Here is a 19111-nt window from a genome sequence, read left to right as displayed (position 1 = left end):
GGTAAATCGGAAACCACAAGAATACTTCTGTCCTTATTTCCTCATCTTATACCTTACGGTATTCATACTTCAGCTTTTTCAAATCCTTTTGCTGGGGGATCCAGGTGTGCCATGGTGCGCAGCCCAGCACCAGCCTTGCATTCAGAACTGGCACATGAATAAAACCCGCGGCCAGTCATGAATTTGATTCTGAATACGTTTTCCATAAATGTTGAACATGCGGCTGTCCTTCTCTCTCTCTCTCTCTCTCTCTCTCTCTCTCTCTCTCTCTCTCTCTCTCTCTCTCTCTCGTTCAAGGTGCTGCCTCGTATGAAAAATGCTCGGCTTGTTATTCGCACTTAAGCTTGTTCTTAGCTTCGCAGCTTCTGTTCTTCTTTCAGCCATCGTTTTTATTTTTCGACGTCCAAGGTCTCGAGGGGGGGCGGATATCAGGCAGCTAACGAAGTGGAAGGTGGATGAGGAAGAGGAAGTCGGTTCATGACTTATTTTCATTTTTATTTTTATTCTTATTTTCATTTTTGTTTTTATTTTGATTGCCAACGATTGTCTTTGCGTGCTGTTTAGGTTGTAATATATTCTATCTTTATCGCGATGTTTGGTTTTCGTCAAATTTGACTGAGTGATGCAGGACGAAAATTTATGCATTGTTTCAACATCCAGATTTACTGGGACATGAAGCCAAATGCCCTTTTCTAGCCCAGGCCGGGAGAAAACTAGAGAAAGGAAAGTGTTATAGTAAAAGCAATTTTATTGCAATTTTATTGCACTATAGAAGTAAGTCTCGTTTTTCATACTTTAGGCCGGTACATCACATTATTTTTATGTAAAGGACTCCAGAAAAACCAACCTTATTTTTTTTTCTAGCCGAAGTATAGGGTAAGGAAAAAGAGGACAGGAGATAAATGAGAAATAAGTAGGAAGCAAGATTCCCTTTTATTACCTTTGCTACCTTTTAAGATTGGGAATCATAGGAATAAGAAGGTTGTTGATGTGCACTTAAGTGATCGTGTGATGCGATACCTTTGTAAAGTGTTTGGTTCCTCTTTATGTGTATAGCATTACAGACTTCAGAAGAATCGGTAAACATACGATTCGATTGCGCTGCAAACCTTAACTTAAGCTGGCTTCCGTTATACGTATTCTGTTAAGTGTAGAAACTGATTGTTATTCTCTTGTATTCTTTATGTCTTGTGTATTTAATTATCATTTTCTGTGTGAGGATTCCCTTAGGCCTGTTTATTGATGGGCCGTGTTCTTAAAATCAGCCAGGCATTGCAAACGTGCTCTTCTGTTATGTCTTTGAATTTATGCAATGACATTGATCTCCTGTTCAAAACAATTCCCAATTATAATTCTTAATTATAATTCGTAACTATAATTCCTGTGCATGTTGTGCAATTAGAACCTCGTAAGTTCAAGCAAAGATGCAATGCATTACTACCCTAAAACAACTCTCCTTGTATCTTACATTTTTTATCTATTTATTAATTAATTTGAATTAATTTATTTCTGTTTTAATAACTGATCTCTTCTTTCTGCATTTCCTGTTACCTTCTGTTACTTCTTTTTAATGGACACCATATTCTTCGAAAGCTTGGATTTTAAGTCAGTGGCTCCTGTGGACTTGTTCCTTGTAAATAGGGTTCATCTTTCGAATAATAATAATAATAATAATAATAATAATAATAATAATGAAGCCAAAAAATAATACAGCCCAAGAATCTATCTGAAAGAAAAAATGTTAAATAGAAACCCAGATTATAACCGTCTCATCACAGACGTTCTTAAAATAGCACTCAGTGAAAGACGAAGAAAAACGGAGAGATGAAATAGCGACCGTTGAGATGCTGAAATCCAACCCGGAAATAGTTTGATTGGAACCCCGAAATGTAAACAGTTTGGAAACGGGTGTTTTGGCAGTCCATGCGATATCGGAATGTTGTTTAATGGTCATGAGGAAGGTACGGATATATGAGTGTGTGTTCTAATCAGGCAATGTAGAAATGAGTTTGTGGTCTTAACTGTATCTGCCTCTATCTATTTATGCATCTCTATTATGTAGGTATCTAGTGACAGTTAATTGCCTGATATCAATGATGTTCATTGGCCGTGAACAAGAGATGCATGCACTCGTTTTTATGCATCGACAAGGAGGTTCTTCAGCTTTTATTCGTTTTAAACTTTCGATTTTTTTTTAAACCGTTGTCATTGTGAGGTTCCTATTATTGTTTCTTTATGAGATTATAACGTTTTCTTTGTTCATTTGCATTGAGAGAGTCTCTTAGTTTAAGGTTGATCCATTTGCATTCATTTTAGCGTGAGGTTCGTCATTGTCGGGGTTCGATCGTGGCGCGGGGGTAGGGGGTGGAGATAGCGATTAAGGGGAAGGGGTTAGGGGTGAGGATTGGACGCTTAGCTTCCATTCATGGTGCCGACAGGCGATGGTAACCAGCACTGAAAAAGGTTCATTCATGAAATTGAGTTGCGGCGTTTTTCTTTGTTCCATCTTTTGTTCTTGCAGTAGGAGGTATCTTTGTTATGTATTATTCATTAGCCACGTTTCTCTCTTTATTTGCTTTAATCCTTTGTGTGTTAGTCTGTTACTTACATAAGCTGTAGTTGTAGCAATCATTTCCTGAATTGCTTCTTTATTTTTAACTTATGTTTCGTATGTTATTCCTTTGTGCGTGCATCTGTTGCCTGTGAACATCCCACGTTACGTTTCATTTACCTTCTCCGTAGGGGTAGCGCCGTCAGCGCTCAGAAATGCCTGCAATCATTCCTTTTATTGTACATCCATCTATTCTCTTTCTTCCATTTGACTTTCCACCCTCTTCTAATAGTGTTTCATTGTGCAACTGCGAAGTTTTCTTCCTGTTACACCTTTTAAACCTCTTACTCTCAATTTATCTTTCAGTGCTGAATGACCTCATAGGTCCCAGCACTTGGCCTTCAGCCCAGATTGCATATTCCATCTATCTATCTATATTTACCTCTGCGTGAAAATGAGAAAATTATTACTACTGCTGTTCTGAAGGCAGTTCATTGAGTAATGACTTCGCTTCATGTTTAGTTTAGGTACTTTCTCTCTCTCTCTCTCTCTCTCTCTCTCTCTCTCTCTCTCTCTCTGTGTGTGTGTGTGTGTGTGTGTGCAGTGTGGTGGTGCCTGCTAGATATGGCGTACGTTTTCATGCCAATTCGTTTATGGTATTGGAAGGTCTTGCTGGTCACGAATCATTGTTTCTCCTAAAATAGAAGAGTGGAAAAAAGTTTGATACATTACAGTGCTTTTAAAGTTTTGACATACCTTTTTTTCTCTTCATAGTTTTTCATCTTTTGTAAATGTTCGTAGGTGGTCTGCGCAGTTATCCTTGTCTAGGTATAAATTGGAAGCATTCAGATTTCCGTGTTTTGTAAAGATGTTTTCCTTGTTGCGTATTTAGTGACCTTATGCAATCAACCTGTCTCTGCTCCGTGTACGGTAACTATAACTTGAGTTATCTTTTGCATGTACAATGGTTATTTTGAGGTTCGTAATTTCTGTGTGGACGAAGAAACAAGTTACTGTTCGGTACTATTTTTTCGTGGACCTGCGTTTATGAAGTCCATTCCATTCCCTTTCGTCCTGTTGCATTCATATCTCGTTATATTTTATTCATTTTGCTTCCTCGAAGTGTTAAAAGCTCTTGGTGTTTTGGCCACCAAAGACTCGCCCATCCTTTATGTTTACCTAGAGATAAGCGCTGGGCTGTCTTATGCATACGTGGGTGGCGAATCGCCGATAGGTGGGGAAGGAGGCGAGTGGGTATTTTAGAGGCTTTTGGAGATGGTGGGCGCGGGGAGGTTGGGTGGGCCAGGGGTACTTCGGACCGGGCAGTCAAACGAATAGTAGTTATTATGCCGGAGATAAAAGTGGTGGTCGCAGGCCTTATATGGTCAGTGTTAACATTCCTACCCCATCCCCCCCCCCTGCCCTCCTCCCTCCTTCATCTTTTCCTCTATTCCCTCCTTCCACCCATTCGTCCGTCCATCCAGATTGTCTTTCCTTACTGACCCCCCCCATCCCCCTCCGTACCCCATTCCCCATCGTTCATCCTCATCCTTCCTCTTTTTGCACAAGCCAAGGATGGTGGGGTCTCTCTCTCTCTCTCTCTCTCTCTCTCTCTCTCTCTCTCTCTCTCTCTCTCTCTCTCACAACGGTGTGAATTGCCCAGTATCGAGAGGTAAACTCACGCACATCTTTGTCTTGTGCGCGTGCGCTTGTTTGTGTGTGTGTCTTGAGGTGCCTTGCATTATTTTCTCTGCAGAATACTTAATTATTTCGTTTTACGTTGGAGTACTTTTAGTTTTGTGTCTAGCCGTTCGTCTTTATATTGTAGTTTTTACTAATTATTGTGTGTATATATATATATATATATATATATATATATATATATATATATATATATATATATATATATATATATATACAGTATATAGTCTACAGTATATAGATGAGCGGCCAGACACGCCTTTGGCCTTAATAGGAGCGATTCCGAACGTATTACCCCTCCGGTTTTAAGCAGTTTTTTTTGGAGTGAGGTTGCTAGACCCATGCCTTTCCTCAGTTTTACTAGGGGCCTTATGTGCTAACAGGGCTCGCACGCACACACACACACACACACATTTATATATTTATAGAGAGAGAGAGAGAGAGAGAGAGAGAGAGAGAGAACCTTTCTCTTGTGTTGCAGAGTCTCGACGAACTCCACACGAAACAGGTTTAGTCATTTGCTTCTACACCAAGCAAAGGGTCGTTTCACATATCAACGAGATAAACTCGATAACAGACGAGAAGTGTTATGACACCGGAAGTAATCCGTAATGAATGCGCAGTTTGTTTATCAGTTGATTAGCAGGCGATAGTCAACCGTGTTTTGTTTGTTCATTTGTAGTCGAATGTTCTCTAGAAAGAGAAGTGTATTTTGGTCAATTGCCTTCGTTGTTTTCGTTTTCTTTCGTAGTTTCTGGATAATATCCTTTTGTGGTAGACCACGAAGATTTGACATAGTATTTGCTTATATGCCACTTAATAGCGTGTGACGATATATTCACGAAAGGCCACAGGAAGAATAACAGAAAGAAATAGCCCGCGCTTTCGCGTTATTTCAACGCATTTTCGAGGTACAAAGCTGAATATTATCTGCTCTTTTATGAACCTTCAAACTTTTATTTGTTCTATTGAAAAGGACCACAATTCTCATTTCTAGCTGGATTTTTCGGGATGCAACTCCGCTACTTTTATCTAAATCAGTTTTATCGAAATCGTCAGATGATATATTATCTGCAGTAACATTAGACTCGCCTTTACTACATTCACCCTGATTTCACTCACTCTTCGCCCCATCTGTACCTTTACAGCCTCACCATTGTTATACGCCTCTCTATTTCTTATTCATCATCCACTTCCCTTCCATTTTACCTGTCTCTCATGTTTTCCCCTTCCGTTCACTTTACGTCATGCGCTTATTTTCAGTTTACAGTCACATTATTCTTTCACTTCTTCATATTGCTCGTAATTTACTTCACACTCATTTTACAGATTTCGCTGCATTTCCCCGTTAACCTTCAGCCTCATTAGTCCACTTTTCTTCGACTCCCCCCCCCCCTTTCACCCTCTCCTTTCACCTGCTATCTGCCTCCCCTACGTCCCCTCTCTCCCCCAGACAGCGAGGTCTTATTCTGTAACTCTTCTCCTGGGCGTTCACTCCAATCCGTTTTCATTTTTACTTACATTATCATAGATTTTCTTCTTTACCTTCACATCGTTTACCCTTTACTTCTGCGTTCTTCTGCAGTTGCATCTCCTTCGGACACCCCCTTCCTACGACACACACACACACACACACACACACACACACACACACACACACACACACACACACACACTCCTCCTAACTCCCACCTCTCTCTCTCTCTCTCATGACTGCTTTAGCCTTATTGACGATGCATCACCCGGAGTTATGATTAAAAACTAATATTTCTTCTTCAAGTCAGGATCTCAGTAATGCACTAGCTTTTGCTGCATCCACTTAGCTCTTTCACCTTAACGTCGTAGATGAGAGAGAGAGAGAGAGAGAGAGAGAGAGAGAGAGAGAGAGAGAGAGAGAGAGAGGAATAATTGTAAAGAATAGATAGAGAGTGTGCAGTGAATTTAGCGATATCCAAGCATAGTGTGTATTCGTGTATGTATGCTCTTTGGAAAGTGTATATTAATGAGAGGTTCTTAAAAGGATACTAATTTTTAAAAAGCATTTATGAAGCTACTTTATGAAGATCTGTGGCTGTCTGTGCTTGTTTACATGTGTGCGTTTGCGTTACACACGTGATTTAAAATTTTTGGTTATGATTTTTGGTTATGATTCCGTGATATCATCGTCGGTGTTTGATGAGATTATAGTCAGGCACAGATAGGGACTCTTTACTTTGCTGCAAGATTACGGATAAAAACAATGTACCGTTTCTGCTCTGTTATCGCTATGCAATCATGAAAGGCTTCGTTTATTGTTGATCTGGCTGTGGTGATATTGATGATAATTGTGTAGTTATTATTTTTGTGTCTGTCGCTATCCCTAAGCGACGAAAAGAAAGTTAGCCAGCAGAACATATTACGTTTGATTAAAAGAAAGGTATATATTTGTGCCTGTTTAGAAACTACATATTAGGACATACGTTGACTGTGTAGGCGTGATATTTAAGTTACAGATTTAGCATGAAATTTAAAGTGCGTCCATTTACTAGTTTGTTTTACATATTTATGTTTGAAGATCAATATATATATATACATATATATATATATATATATATATATATATGTGTGTGTGTGTGTGTGTGTATACACACATATATATATGTATGTGTGTGTACGCTCACACCTCTGTCACTTCTTTGTTTATCACATATACGTCGAATATAGCAGAACCGAAAAGGGTCGAGACATTTGCGTGCTGGTAATCCGAAGCTTCTATAAATATTTTTCGTGCAAATAACCTGAGGTTTTGCGCAAGGTGATAGCCCTTGTAGCCCCTTTCTCTACCATTTTGTACTGTTGAAATGTCCTTTGCTTTGTCCCCAGTGGACCCAGGGACTACTGTTGCAACTGCCGAACCCGTCAGAGAGAGAGAGAGAGAGAGAGAGAGAGAGAGAGAGAGAGAGAGAGAGAGAGAGAGAGGGGGGAAACGCTCGAAATTATGGTACATAAGCATTAAGGTACATTTGCTATGTAAAAGTACCGTGCGTAGATAACTAAGTTTTCATTAATTTTTTCTCCTTTTCTGCAAGACATTTATACATACGAGCGTACATATATACATACACTATAGACATATGTATATACAGTATATATATATGTGTGTGTGTGTGTACTTACTTCAGCTTTCATCATTACATTTCATGTGATGGTCTCGTTCTTATGAGAATACCAAGAAAAGTCAAACCATTGGCAAACAAACCCCTTAAACATCTTTAGCGCATGGCGTAAGGCTTGCATCCTCACCCCTAAAGGACTAGCAGAAAACCGAATGGCTCCATCATTAACTGGGAAAGGAAGGCATTTGGTGAAAATTATGTTGATAAATGAGAACCACAAATGTACCGCATGTAATGCTCGAGGTTTAACTTGTAATATATATATATATATATATATATATATATATATATATATATATATATATATATATATATATATATATATATATATATATATATAATTAATATTGTAATTTTATATGAATGAATGTTCTTTCATGAGGTGAAGTATGTGCTTTTACCGAATGTTATATAATGTGAATATTATTTTGGTATAAGGAGGATTTGAAAAATAAAATGGCATTTACTGTATGAACATTTTGTGCTTAAATTCTGTTTGAAATGATATTCATGGCATTGCTACGAGATTTTGACGTTTTCACATGGAGGTTGCTTTGTGCAGTTTGAAAAAAACTTGCATTTGCAAAAACATTATTGAAGCTTAGATTTAATCATTGCAGAGATGATCATTTTTGTTTAATAATATGCTCTATACTTGTCTGTGTGTTGACTGTATAAATAATGAAGTTATGTGTAAATTCACTGTATATAATAAAATGGAGGTAAAGAATGATATATTGTCGAGGTAATAGTGAAGCAAGAACTAAGCGGATATTTCGCTCAGTCGCGAAAGCAACTCGTCAAGCCCTGACAGACCGCCACAGAGCGAGACCATTTCTTTTTCTCTTTTTTTTTTTTTTTGCCTTTGTTTGTATCCGTTCTTTATTGTGTATATATAATTTCTTATTCATATTGTTTGTGGAAATAACGTCATGTTAAGTTCTTTTTCTTTGCTCCTGCTTCTCGCAGGGTTTGTGAAATGTGATAAGTGTATAATATTCCCCAGAGCAGTTAAGTTTCCTCTTTCAAGTGACGTCAGGCGATTTGTGTGTGATTCGAACAATCGTTTGCTTTGTTATCTCTTTATTTTGTGTAGTGTGAGTGAGTTATCTGAGTGGTTTTATGCTTGCTTGTAGTCATGGATATTGTTTACTTATCGTTTGGCCTCTCTTTCCATTCAGTTATATTCAGTACAATAAAAAAAGTAGACAATTGGTGTGTATATAATTTTTTGAATCCGTTTAGTGTGATTGAATTTAAACACAGGCTGGGCAGTTATTGTAGGATTAATTTTTCAAGAAGAAAAGTACAGAATTGTTAAAGAATGAAATCATATAGTGATCACGGTAGGTTAAAATGAGTTTGTGTGGGTTTCAGCCTATGAAAGGATTTAGGTATCGTATCTTAACTTACCGTTTGCGTCTTCTTCAGAGTAAATGGTCTGTACGGTCAGGAAACGGAGTTGTAAGACGTTTGATGGGCGATCGGGAGAATAGAGGCTGTGGACTAATTCATCAATTGATTGATTGTCTGATATGATTATTAGGAGAGAGAGAGAGAGAGAGAGAGAGAGAGAGAGAGAGAGAGAGAGAGAGAGACTTAACTGACTTTGGGTGTTAGAGGTAGGTTTTGGAGTCTTGCCGAGCTAATATTATTGTGTCATTTTTAGCCGGTTGGCGTTTGGCACCGGTGCCAGGGATCGACGAGAGGGCAGGGGTAGCAGCGGCATCATCGCCATCAGCGCCATCGGGAGGAGATCGGTAGTAGAGCCAGCGGCTGGCCAGTAGTGTGATGACCGTCTCCACGTGAACTATCCCTTAGTAGTGATTGTAGTTTCCGAAAGGAATTGAGAAGAGGAGGAGGAGGAAGGAGAAGAAGAAGAGGAAGAGGAAGAGGAAGAGCAGGAGAAGAACGGAGGGATTTTCTTTTCTAATGTGCAGTGCGAATGCGACCGACATTGAGACAAGTGCCTTGTGTGTGAGGAGAAGAAACAGTGAGGAAAGGAGTCGCCGAGTGTCCTTATCCATGTGATTTGTTCTCAGAGTTTTGGTTGTAATCGTCGACATCATCGCCATCTTAGTGGTTTAGTCTTTTTGCGGAGAGGAGGTGTTTGTGAATACATCGCTAGTGTGATGGTGGTGTGTTTTGGGAACGGGTATATTATAACTCTTGACGCACAGTAATCAGAGATAGTAGCAATAGTAGTTTTTAGTAGTAGTTGTAGATTAGCAGGCGAGAGGTGGGTAGTAGTGTGTATTGGGCGCCCACCGGTGATGGCTCGGCCGAGGTGCCCTGGCTATTATGGTTGAGAATGTGGTCGGGCAGTGCGGGCGTGCGGCTGTGACCAGGGTAGCCAGTAGTCGTGTGGAGTTGCGTGCGTGCCGTGTGCGTGCCTGCCGCGGCGTGCACGTGGTGGGCGTCAAACCGTGCGCCGCACCCGCACCTTGCCCTGCTCACTATGGACTTTGTTTACCTGTTCTCGTCTCCATCACTGACCCCGTCAATTCACTAGGAACTTTACAGCCAGACAAAGACGCCATACTTGAAATTGTTGAAAATAATAAGAAGAAATATAAGAAAACTTTTGGTGGGGAGAAAGTGAAGGAATTGGAAACTAGTCGTGAACAGTTAGTAAAAGAGTTAAAGGAGAGCGAGCATTTTTCAAATAACTTTGGAGAAAATCAGCCAAGTGGTGCTGATGTAGAAAGTAGTGCACTTGCTTTGGAGAACTGGGCTAAAGGAATTGCTCTAGGAGAGAAGTCAAGTAATTCTCAGGATTTTAGGGGGGCAGGGGAGCAGTACAAGGAGTTTGTGGGCACCCTGGCCGAACTGGCTGCAGAAAAGCGGGCAGGGCGCGTGGCCCCTGGCCCGGAGCCGCCAACGGGCGCGCCACGTCATCATGAGGCAGTTCAACTGTTCTCAGAACTCATGCAGACCGACGACGTCTCTACCATAGCGGCACAGATCGCTAACCAGGCAGAACTCATTTACCAGACCTGGAAAACTACTGGCCTTAACCCTACAGAACTTATTAGATATCACAGCGTCACTTCAGACGGCAGCCTGCTCGAACGTGGCGAGCAGGCTGCTACAGCCTCTCATACATCCCCCTCAAAACCTTCAACTACTAAACCTCGTACTCCTGTTAGAAGTATAAGTCCTGCACCCCCAGGTTCATCTCCAGCTGTACCACGTAAAGTACTTGACTCTTCTTTACACAACGGGAGGGCACACATCAATTCTACCCCTTACACTTCTTCAGTTCCTCATAATCAAGTGACACAAAATCAGTCTCCCCACAGTCAATCTCCTCATAGTCAATCTCCACACTCAACTCCTCCTGCTTCTGCTTCTCCTCACGCTGCCTCTCCTGTACGTACCCTTAATACATCTCCTCGCCCTTACGTTCCTCCAGGAGCAGCACCTCAATCTCCTGGGGCACAGCAGCAGCAACAACCAGTTTACCCTAACAGTAATCTAATTCAGGCAGCACCCCAGTCTCCTCGTCTTTCATATTCATCACCTTCATCACCATCACTGAACCAAGGAGGGCCACGACCTTACGTGTCACCAGCAGCTCCTCAGTCACCAAGAGGTTCATCTGTTCAGCCTCCACCACCTCCAGAAAGATCCTCATCATATTCAGGAGTTGATCCATCTCAGCACCCACAGCAACAAGATAGTCCTCTTGATATTCTTGCAGACCCAGGATTAGAAGCCTCCTTGCAGGAGCTTGTCAATTCATTTGTGATTGAAGATAAGGCGCGTCACCACGCAGCAGCAGTTGCAGCTTTGGCATCTCAGAGACCTAAGAGTGCACCATCTTCCATTCAGGAGGCACTTCAACGCTTTGAACGGCAGATGGCCATAACATCCCGTGTTGCTGCCCAAGCTGCCGATAACTTGTCTAATTCCTCTTCTCCTATTTCTCAGCCAAACACCATGGGTACTTTAGGACGATTTAGTCAACAACAAATGACTAGCACTGTGAGCAGTAGCAGTGTGAGCATGAGCAGTAGCAGTTCTAGCAGCACAAATACCAGTATGAGTATTAACACTATTGGTAGACGATATGGTGGGACAAGAAGTGATTCTGCTCTGTCTAATGAGTGGACTAGGATGCAGATGGAGCATGATGCTCGAAATCGTCGCTCAATATCTCCTAATCCTCCAGTTTCTCAGCCAGGGTGGAATGAAGGCCCTTCATCCAATACATCTACATGGCCTCTTAAGCATAAACAACCATCTACCTTGGAGAAGAAAACATCTATGCAAAGCCATAGTTCATCCACTCATTTGTCTACATCCTCTGCAACTTCATCCTATTCTTCTTCAAATGTCACAACTAGCACATCTACAAATTACATCACAACTCTTGAGGCACGAGTAGAAAGCTCTGGAGGGCAGAAATTTACAGGTGTCCCTCTGCGTCATAAGGTTGTCACCATGTCTGCTGTTGATCAGGAGGAAGAAAGACTGATGAATGCTCTTCGTACAGGTACGCTTATTGATGATGGAGATCGTTTGAGGCCTCTTAACCAGACAAGGCCTGTATCAGCTCCCACAACTAGCACTCATACGTCTGCTCATACATCCACTCTTCCAACGACTAATTCAATTATAAATAGTAGTATCAGCAATAATATAAGCCAGTCAAATGCTACGGAATACCCTGCTCAAGCCAGGCGGCCAAAATACTCGATCAGTGTAACAGTAGATGTAGATAATCCAACAGAAACACAGAATCAAAGGGTGCAGCAGCAACAACAGCAACAGATGCAGCATCAACAGATGCAGAAACAACAGGTTCAGCAGTCTGAATATCGGCAAAGTTCTTCTTCAGTTACTATGCGTACAACACAACAACGAGTACAAATGAAGTCACAAGTAGAGGGAGATATGTCTGCTGTTGATTTTGCAAAGGTACGCTTCCAAGAGTCACAGCAGCACCCCCACTCATCTCAGCGGTTGGATGACTACCGCCATATGTCCTCAAAACAGGTTGTAAGTAGTGATGGTAGAGTTATGTTAGCCAGGACTCGCTTTGAAAATGGTAGCACGTCCATATCTGACTCAACATGGCGTGGAACCCTTGGTATACAGGCAGATGAGGTAGGTTCCACGCTGCCTGAATTTTATCGCAGAAAACTAAGGAAAATGCGGAAGGCAGGCTCTCCTGAGCCTCTAGTTGCAGGAAGCATCTCTGCCTTGCCTCACCCAGAGTTAACTGATCAGCAGAAGGCGCATATCCGGGAAAGGTCCCAGTCTCCAACTACAGGATACAACAGCGCAGGAGTGGCAATTAGACCTTTCCTTACTCAGGGAAGTGTAGCAGAGAGGGTCCTTATATTTGAAAGGGCTCCTGCTGAGATGAAGCCCAAACCAGGAGCCCCAACTAGCGGTCCACCCACTACAGAAAAACGTCGCCCTGCCATTAGCACATGGCGCGACCCCAATGAAGTCCGTTCTCTTGCGCAGGTGAGTTTTTGGTACATCAGTATATCATCAAGATTTTTTTTATAAATATATATTTTTAGATAGTTTGATAGATTATGTATTTCATTTAGGTGTACAAAACACAAAACAGTCAAAATTTCCTTACAACAGTCTTACACGAATCACTTTCCGTGCATGACTCAGTGACAGAAATAAAAGTACCTTCCCTATGGGGATATGTAATGGGTTTCTTTCAGAATGCTATGGACTAAAACTGTTTTTAAACTAAACAGAACAGTAATTCATGAAACACAGATTATAAAGCAAGATTATTATTTATGCAACTTCAGTGTAGTCACTTGTCATTTATATACTCTTTTACGCTGTATGCCTCATTATCCCATTGGTTCATCCTTTACGTTTATTTCCTGCTTTTCTGATCCCTTTCTTCACCCTGTGTCGCTATGGAGTTCTCCAAGGTAGTAACTGTCATCTCCTCGGTTCTCAACTGGTGTTATCCTCTCTGTGGCTACTCTTGGTTCTTGACAGTTTTTTTTTTAGTTTTCCTTCGTCAACTTATGAATATATCGTAATGGATTTCGTTTCTGTAGCATTTATTGTGGATCCTATTTTGTAAACGTTCAGGAGAGTAAAATGATTTTGTCTTTACTAGATGAAGAACTTCATCTCCTTTTTCTTTTTCGAGATATATTGAAATAGCGCTTTCAACTTCGGTAATGTAGTTAATAGGGAAAGAAATTAAGTGGAAAAAAGAAATCTTCGATTGGAGCTATGAGAATATCTATTGCTTGTGACTGATAAGGTTAATTGGTAGTTATAATGGTTTTTACTTAAGACTATTAGGAAAGCTTGACACAATTCTATATATGTATATATTTATATATCTATATATATATATATATATATATATATATATATATATATATATATATATATATATATATATATATATATATATGTATATATTCTTGCCACTGTTCCCCCATGGCTGTTGAATTTCTTTATATATGGACCGATGAAAAAGTTAGGGATAAGACAGGAGGAGATATATTGTGAAATGAGTGATGCGTGCAGTTGATATTGTTAGATGGTGATAATGAAAAGACTGTGGACACACAGGGAAATTTTGATGATGTTTGTAAGAAGGGAAGGTTGGTGAGAATATTATATAAAGAATAATGGAAGACTTGAATGTATATGTGAATGGTGGAAGTGTTGGCTTGGTAAATATAGTTATTTAATAGTAAGTGTACCAGGTGCTTTTTGGATTTAAGAAGTGGTGAATCACAAATAGTGGAGCCGGGAAGGGAGCAAGATCTCTGCAAAGTTTTTGGAAGAGAAGACAAGAGTCTGTGACAACAACGTTTAGAATGTATGAAGATGATGTTGAACCAATAATGCTGTACGGAAGTGAAATGTGTATGTTATATGCAAAAGAATAAAATTGGAATCTCTTGAGTTGATTTATATATATATATATATATATATATATATATATATATATATATATATATATATATATATATATATATATATATATATATATAGCAACATGTAGAATTCACGTGTCACTTTTCACCAGATTCGTATGTAGCGTTTATTAGCCACAATGCCCTCTTCTTAACTTCTCGATTTATCCACATTTCGGAAACGCTTGTCACCACTATTCCTAAATCAAAATGAAGATAACTGAAGTAATTCGGATGCCCGGCTGAGACTCTGTCTCGGGTTCAGGTTCCAAAGCGAGGTTCATGATCGTATATATATAGTGGTATATTGACATGACGGAGCTGCCGTTGACCCAGAATTGAACCAGCATATTTTCAGCAGTCTGAACTTTCTGTACAGTACACGGACTTCCGTTATTGCATTACGTTCATGTAGCCATAATTACTACAAGTGTGTTTCGTTTGAGTTTTCAAAGTCACGTAGATACATCGTTAATGCATCGCACACGGAGAGTCTTGCATTGCAGAAGTAATTTCTACAGAACAGGGCTGTTATTAGTTCTGTAAGAAAGTGTGTAAGTCATTAAAGGAATGAAGAATTGTTTGGAGAAATTTGGCGACTTGAAGAAGCGTAATGATTCCAGGAATGGTAAATGACACTGTAAGTAAACTACTATTTGACAATAGTAGATGTATGAGATGTATGACGGATCATGGAGGAAATGTAACAGGAATAAAAAACGAAAGTATTTTTTTAGAGTAAAGAATAGATGAAATTATGTGATGTCTCCAATTATTCATTTAAAGCCTCTCCTTTATTTTTCCTTGAGTTGAGGAGAAGGTAAGGAATAAGTTTTCAGGTGCTTACGTCAGTGTCGGCCGGCCCAATCACCGCGGTTCAAAAATGCCCTATTTGACTCAAGTGATGTTCTGTCCGTCTTTGAAATAATATAAAAAAAATAATTCATGAATCAAAATAACAAAGAACTTACAAAAGCAGCAACAATTTTAGAGAAAATAGTTTATTAATATACTTTAATTCTGGACCAGACAAAGTAATTATCGGCTTGCTAATATCTAGTCTTAAATATTTCAGAATGAACTATTAGGGTGGCTCTGTTGACTTATGATTTTACTCAGAATGGGACACTGAAGAACTACCTTAGACGGCCTGGCTTTCGTTACATTCTTTTCATTCAGAAAAATAGCCAAGATACTTGGCTGATAATATGTGTAGTGGGAAACGATTGCTTGCTAAGAATACTCGAGCATAAAATTACTCTAGTTGACTGACAAAGATGCATTCCATGTTTCCAAATACATGTAACAGAACCGGTAGCACTTAAAAGACACTTCTATAGGGTGAAGTGCATTCTGCAGGGCAAGCGATAATGGCCTCTGTGATTCATGGCCAGACCAGTGGTTTTTGCGGGAAGGTGAGAATAGTAGGGGTTTGCATCTTCGTCAGAATGCCACTGTCTTGTGGGTGGGGTGGGGTGAATGACATTCGGGAAAGTAGTGTTTAAAACGCGTTCACGAAGTTTCGAGAATGCGCTATGGCTTCGAGAATTCGGCAGAAACGAACGATAGTGACCATTTCCGTCGGGAAAGCCACTGAATACCATTATCGAACTTGATCTTGAAAAACGAAGAGGCTGAGACAAGTTTAATCTATGTTAAACCCCCAAGGGGAGACCATACTCGTCGCGTGAGAAGACAAAAATTGTAGGAATCTTGGAAGACCTGAGCCGAGAGAGGCTTCTACAATTTATAGGTCGGTGGTTGGTTTTCTTCCCTGAAAAACGAAATTACCTCTCTGAGAGCACTCATTGTTTTGGAAGGAATGCGTCTGAATGGTTTTACCCTGAATTATACCCTTAATTGAATTCATTTGAATGAAATAGGACATGGCACAGACTGGATAACCGTAACGAAATCTCTTATATGGTTATATATATATATATATATATATATATATATATATATATATATATGTGTGTGTGTGTGTGTGTGTGTGTGTGTGTGTGTGTGTGTGTGTGTGTGTGTGTGTGTGTGTGTGAGAGAGAGAGAGAGAGAGAGAGAGAGAGAGAGAGAACTTTCCCTTTTTTAGAGGAGATGGCACCAGTAGGATAAAGCCTAATGGTTCTTTGCAAGTTTTAAGACAAACATTGCACCACCTTCTCTCTCTCTCTCTCTCTCTCTCTCTCTCTCTCTCTCTCTCTCTCTCTCTCAATCAGTTGCGATACCCATTCACTGTTTGGCGGATTGATTGCAGCCAGGCAGGGATCAATGGACCTGTCTGATGTCAGTGTTCTGCTCTAAGGTAAAGAACGAGGAGACGAGTTATTAAAAATTACTATATCAAGTCCAGACAACGAAGGATGGATAATAAATGATAAGTACACGCACATTTACAAGTGTATGTCTCTTTGTTTGTAAACTATCATCGTAAGGATGTTATGAAATGTCCTAGACAGGAAACTTACTGCTTTACCCTGGAGTACACAGTCATAATTTTATTGAATTTATATTTAGATAATGCTTGGTCACTTCAATTAAAGAAAAACCGCTCTCTCTCTCTCTCTCTCTCTCTCTCTCTCTCTCTCTCTCTCTCTCTCTCTCTCTCTCTCTCTCTCTTCTTTTACTTCACCTCCGTTCATATTCTCTTTGTTCCATCTGGTTTTCCACCCTGTAAAAATTGCTTCCTATTGCAACTGCGGGGCTTTCCTCCTGTTACACCTTTCAAACCCCCTTATTGTCAATTTCTCTTTCAGCATTGATTGACCTCATGGGTTCCAGCGCTTGGCCTTTGGGCGAAATTTTATATCTCTCTCTCTCTCTCTCTCTCTCTCTCTCTCTCTCTCTCTCTCTCTCTCTCTAAATGTAAATGTCCTCTATATTATGATTAAATTGATATTGATTATTTGGTGACATAGTTTACCTGGACAGTAGCAGGGACAGTCATAGAAGCTGAATTTTCCTTTAAATAGAAAAAATAAATCTAAATCGAAGGAGCAATGGTGAAAAATGAATGAAGAGAAATGTAAGGAGAAAAAGCTTTGTAAAGTCGAAATAAACACATAAATGTTCACTGTTCTTCTTGAAATCTTAAAGAAGAAAATAACATTTGAAAGTGTCAGTAAGCACTATTGTTCAAGAGAAAAGTAATGAACAACCCAATGATATTTGGCGTCTCTTACAAAAAAAAAAGCTTTGAAGTAGTATGGAACTCAAGGAAACTAAAAAAGAAAGTATTTTAATTAAACGTTCTCTAAGATGCCATAGGAAAAATTTCAAGTTCACTGACCTTCCTGTGAGAAATTCAAAGTACATACTGTCCTTCAAATAAAAAATAAGAAAAAAAAAATTAAAAAAAGGTTGAAGACCATTGTCCTCAATGCAAATAAAAAAAAAAGTTAAGAACTTGAAGCTGTCTGTCCTTCAAGAAAAGAAAAGAAGGAAGAAGGAAAAAATAGAAGAAAAATGCCCAGGGTACAATAGGAGTAAGGACACGAGTAAGAACCATTCAGTGAATTATGTTCCTACGCGTCTTTTTGTGTTTGATGGACATATGTGTCTATGCTCTGTTGTTAAATTTTGAATGATGTTGATAAGTATTTTTTGTCGACGTGTATTTTTTTTTTTATAAATTTGCAGTGCAAAGTGTGTTTCGGATTATATTTCATTATGACAAACAGTCAATTAATAGTTTGTGAAATTTTCGTCGGTGTTCTATATCAGGCTATATCCGTGATATATTTTTTTTAATTTTTAATGTGATTTCATAAACACGTGAAAACCAAAATGCGAAGTTTTGCAACAGCTGTATTGAAAGTGACAGTAATATCCAGTCCCTCTTTCATGATGTTCAGTCTCATAGAAAATAAAAAAGGGGCGAATTCCTAGAAGAACAGCTCTCTCTCTCTCTCTCTCTCTCTCTCTCTCTCTCTCTCTCTCTCTCTCTCTCTCTCTCTCTCTCTCTGCATCCTTATCAGCTTAATTACATCTCCTCGACCACCCAATCAATCCTCTTAACCTCCTGATTTACGTAACTTAACCTTTCGTAGGTTCAAACTCCGATGTCAACAGTAAAGGCACAGTTATGTCTAGTTTAGCTCTCTCTCTCTCTCTCTCTCTCTCTCTGATGAAGGGATCTAGCTAGGCGGGTAAAGCTACACGAATCAAGTTTGGCCACTGCAAGGAATGAGAAGGTAATGAACTTTTAACTCTCTCTCTCTCTCTCTCTCTCTCTCTCTCTCTCTCTCTCTCTCTCTCTCTCTCTCTCTCTCTCTCTCCCCAACCCGTAACGTTTTTTTTTATTTTATGCTGAAAAGCGTTTTAATGAAGATACTTAGTGTTTTATATGTTAATTCGAAGATGAATATTTATCACCAAATATTCTTTTTCCAGTTGAACTTTCAACTCCTTCGTCAGTTTCTTCGTTTCCCGTTTTTTAGTAAATTGTTATTTTGGGTAAGGAACAGGTTTGGAATTCGATTGGAATATAAAATTTGGGCCAAGGCCCAAGCGCTGAGACCTAAGAGATCAGCGTTGAAAATAATGTTGAAACAACTGTTTTTTTTTCACTTTTTTTTGTTTTATAATTTTTCATTCTCAGTTATCTTTGTGCGTTTCCTATACTTGTAAAATTATCTGTGTTTAGTGTATCTTTAATCCGCTATAGACCATGCTGGTGTCTAATGATAGTTGATTTTCATTAGATATCATGAGCTGTCGCTTTATATTTTCGCTGATTGTCGAACTGTAGTAAATTATGATATGTCTGCCGGTAGATGACA

General features: G+C 39.5%; 1 protein-coding gene across 8 annotated transcripts in view; it reads left to right on the top strand.

Annotated features, from left to right (window-relative positions):
• Window positions 1–19111, top strand: part of LOC136843417 (uncharacterized) — a 398498-nt gene that overhangs the window by 211395 nt on the left and 167992 nt on the right. For all 8 annotated transcript variants that reach the window (XR_010854548.1, XR_010854547.1, XM_067111856.1 and 5 more), the window contains exon 2: window positions 9077–12885. Coding sequence is in view for 6 of the 8 variants with exons in the window: in XM_067111856.1 (XP_066967957.1) it covers window positions 9709–12885 (3177 nt within the window). In the remaining 2 variants the exon portion in view is untranslated. The remainder of the gene's footprint in view (window positions 1–9076; window positions 12886–19111) is intronic.

The sequence above is a fragment of the Macrobrachium rosenbergii genome, chromosome 11, assembly GCF_040412425.1.
Source record: "Macrobrachium rosenbergii isolate ZJJX-2024 chromosome 11, ASM4041242v1, whole genome shotgun sequence".
Classification (NCBI taxonomy): domain Eukaryota; kingdom Metazoa; phylum Arthropoda; class Malacostraca; order Decapoda; family Palaemonidae; genus Macrobrachium; species Macrobrachium rosenbergii.
Note: the sequence above shows the minus strand (reverse complement) of the source record. Positions and strands in the feature narration are given on the sequence as shown.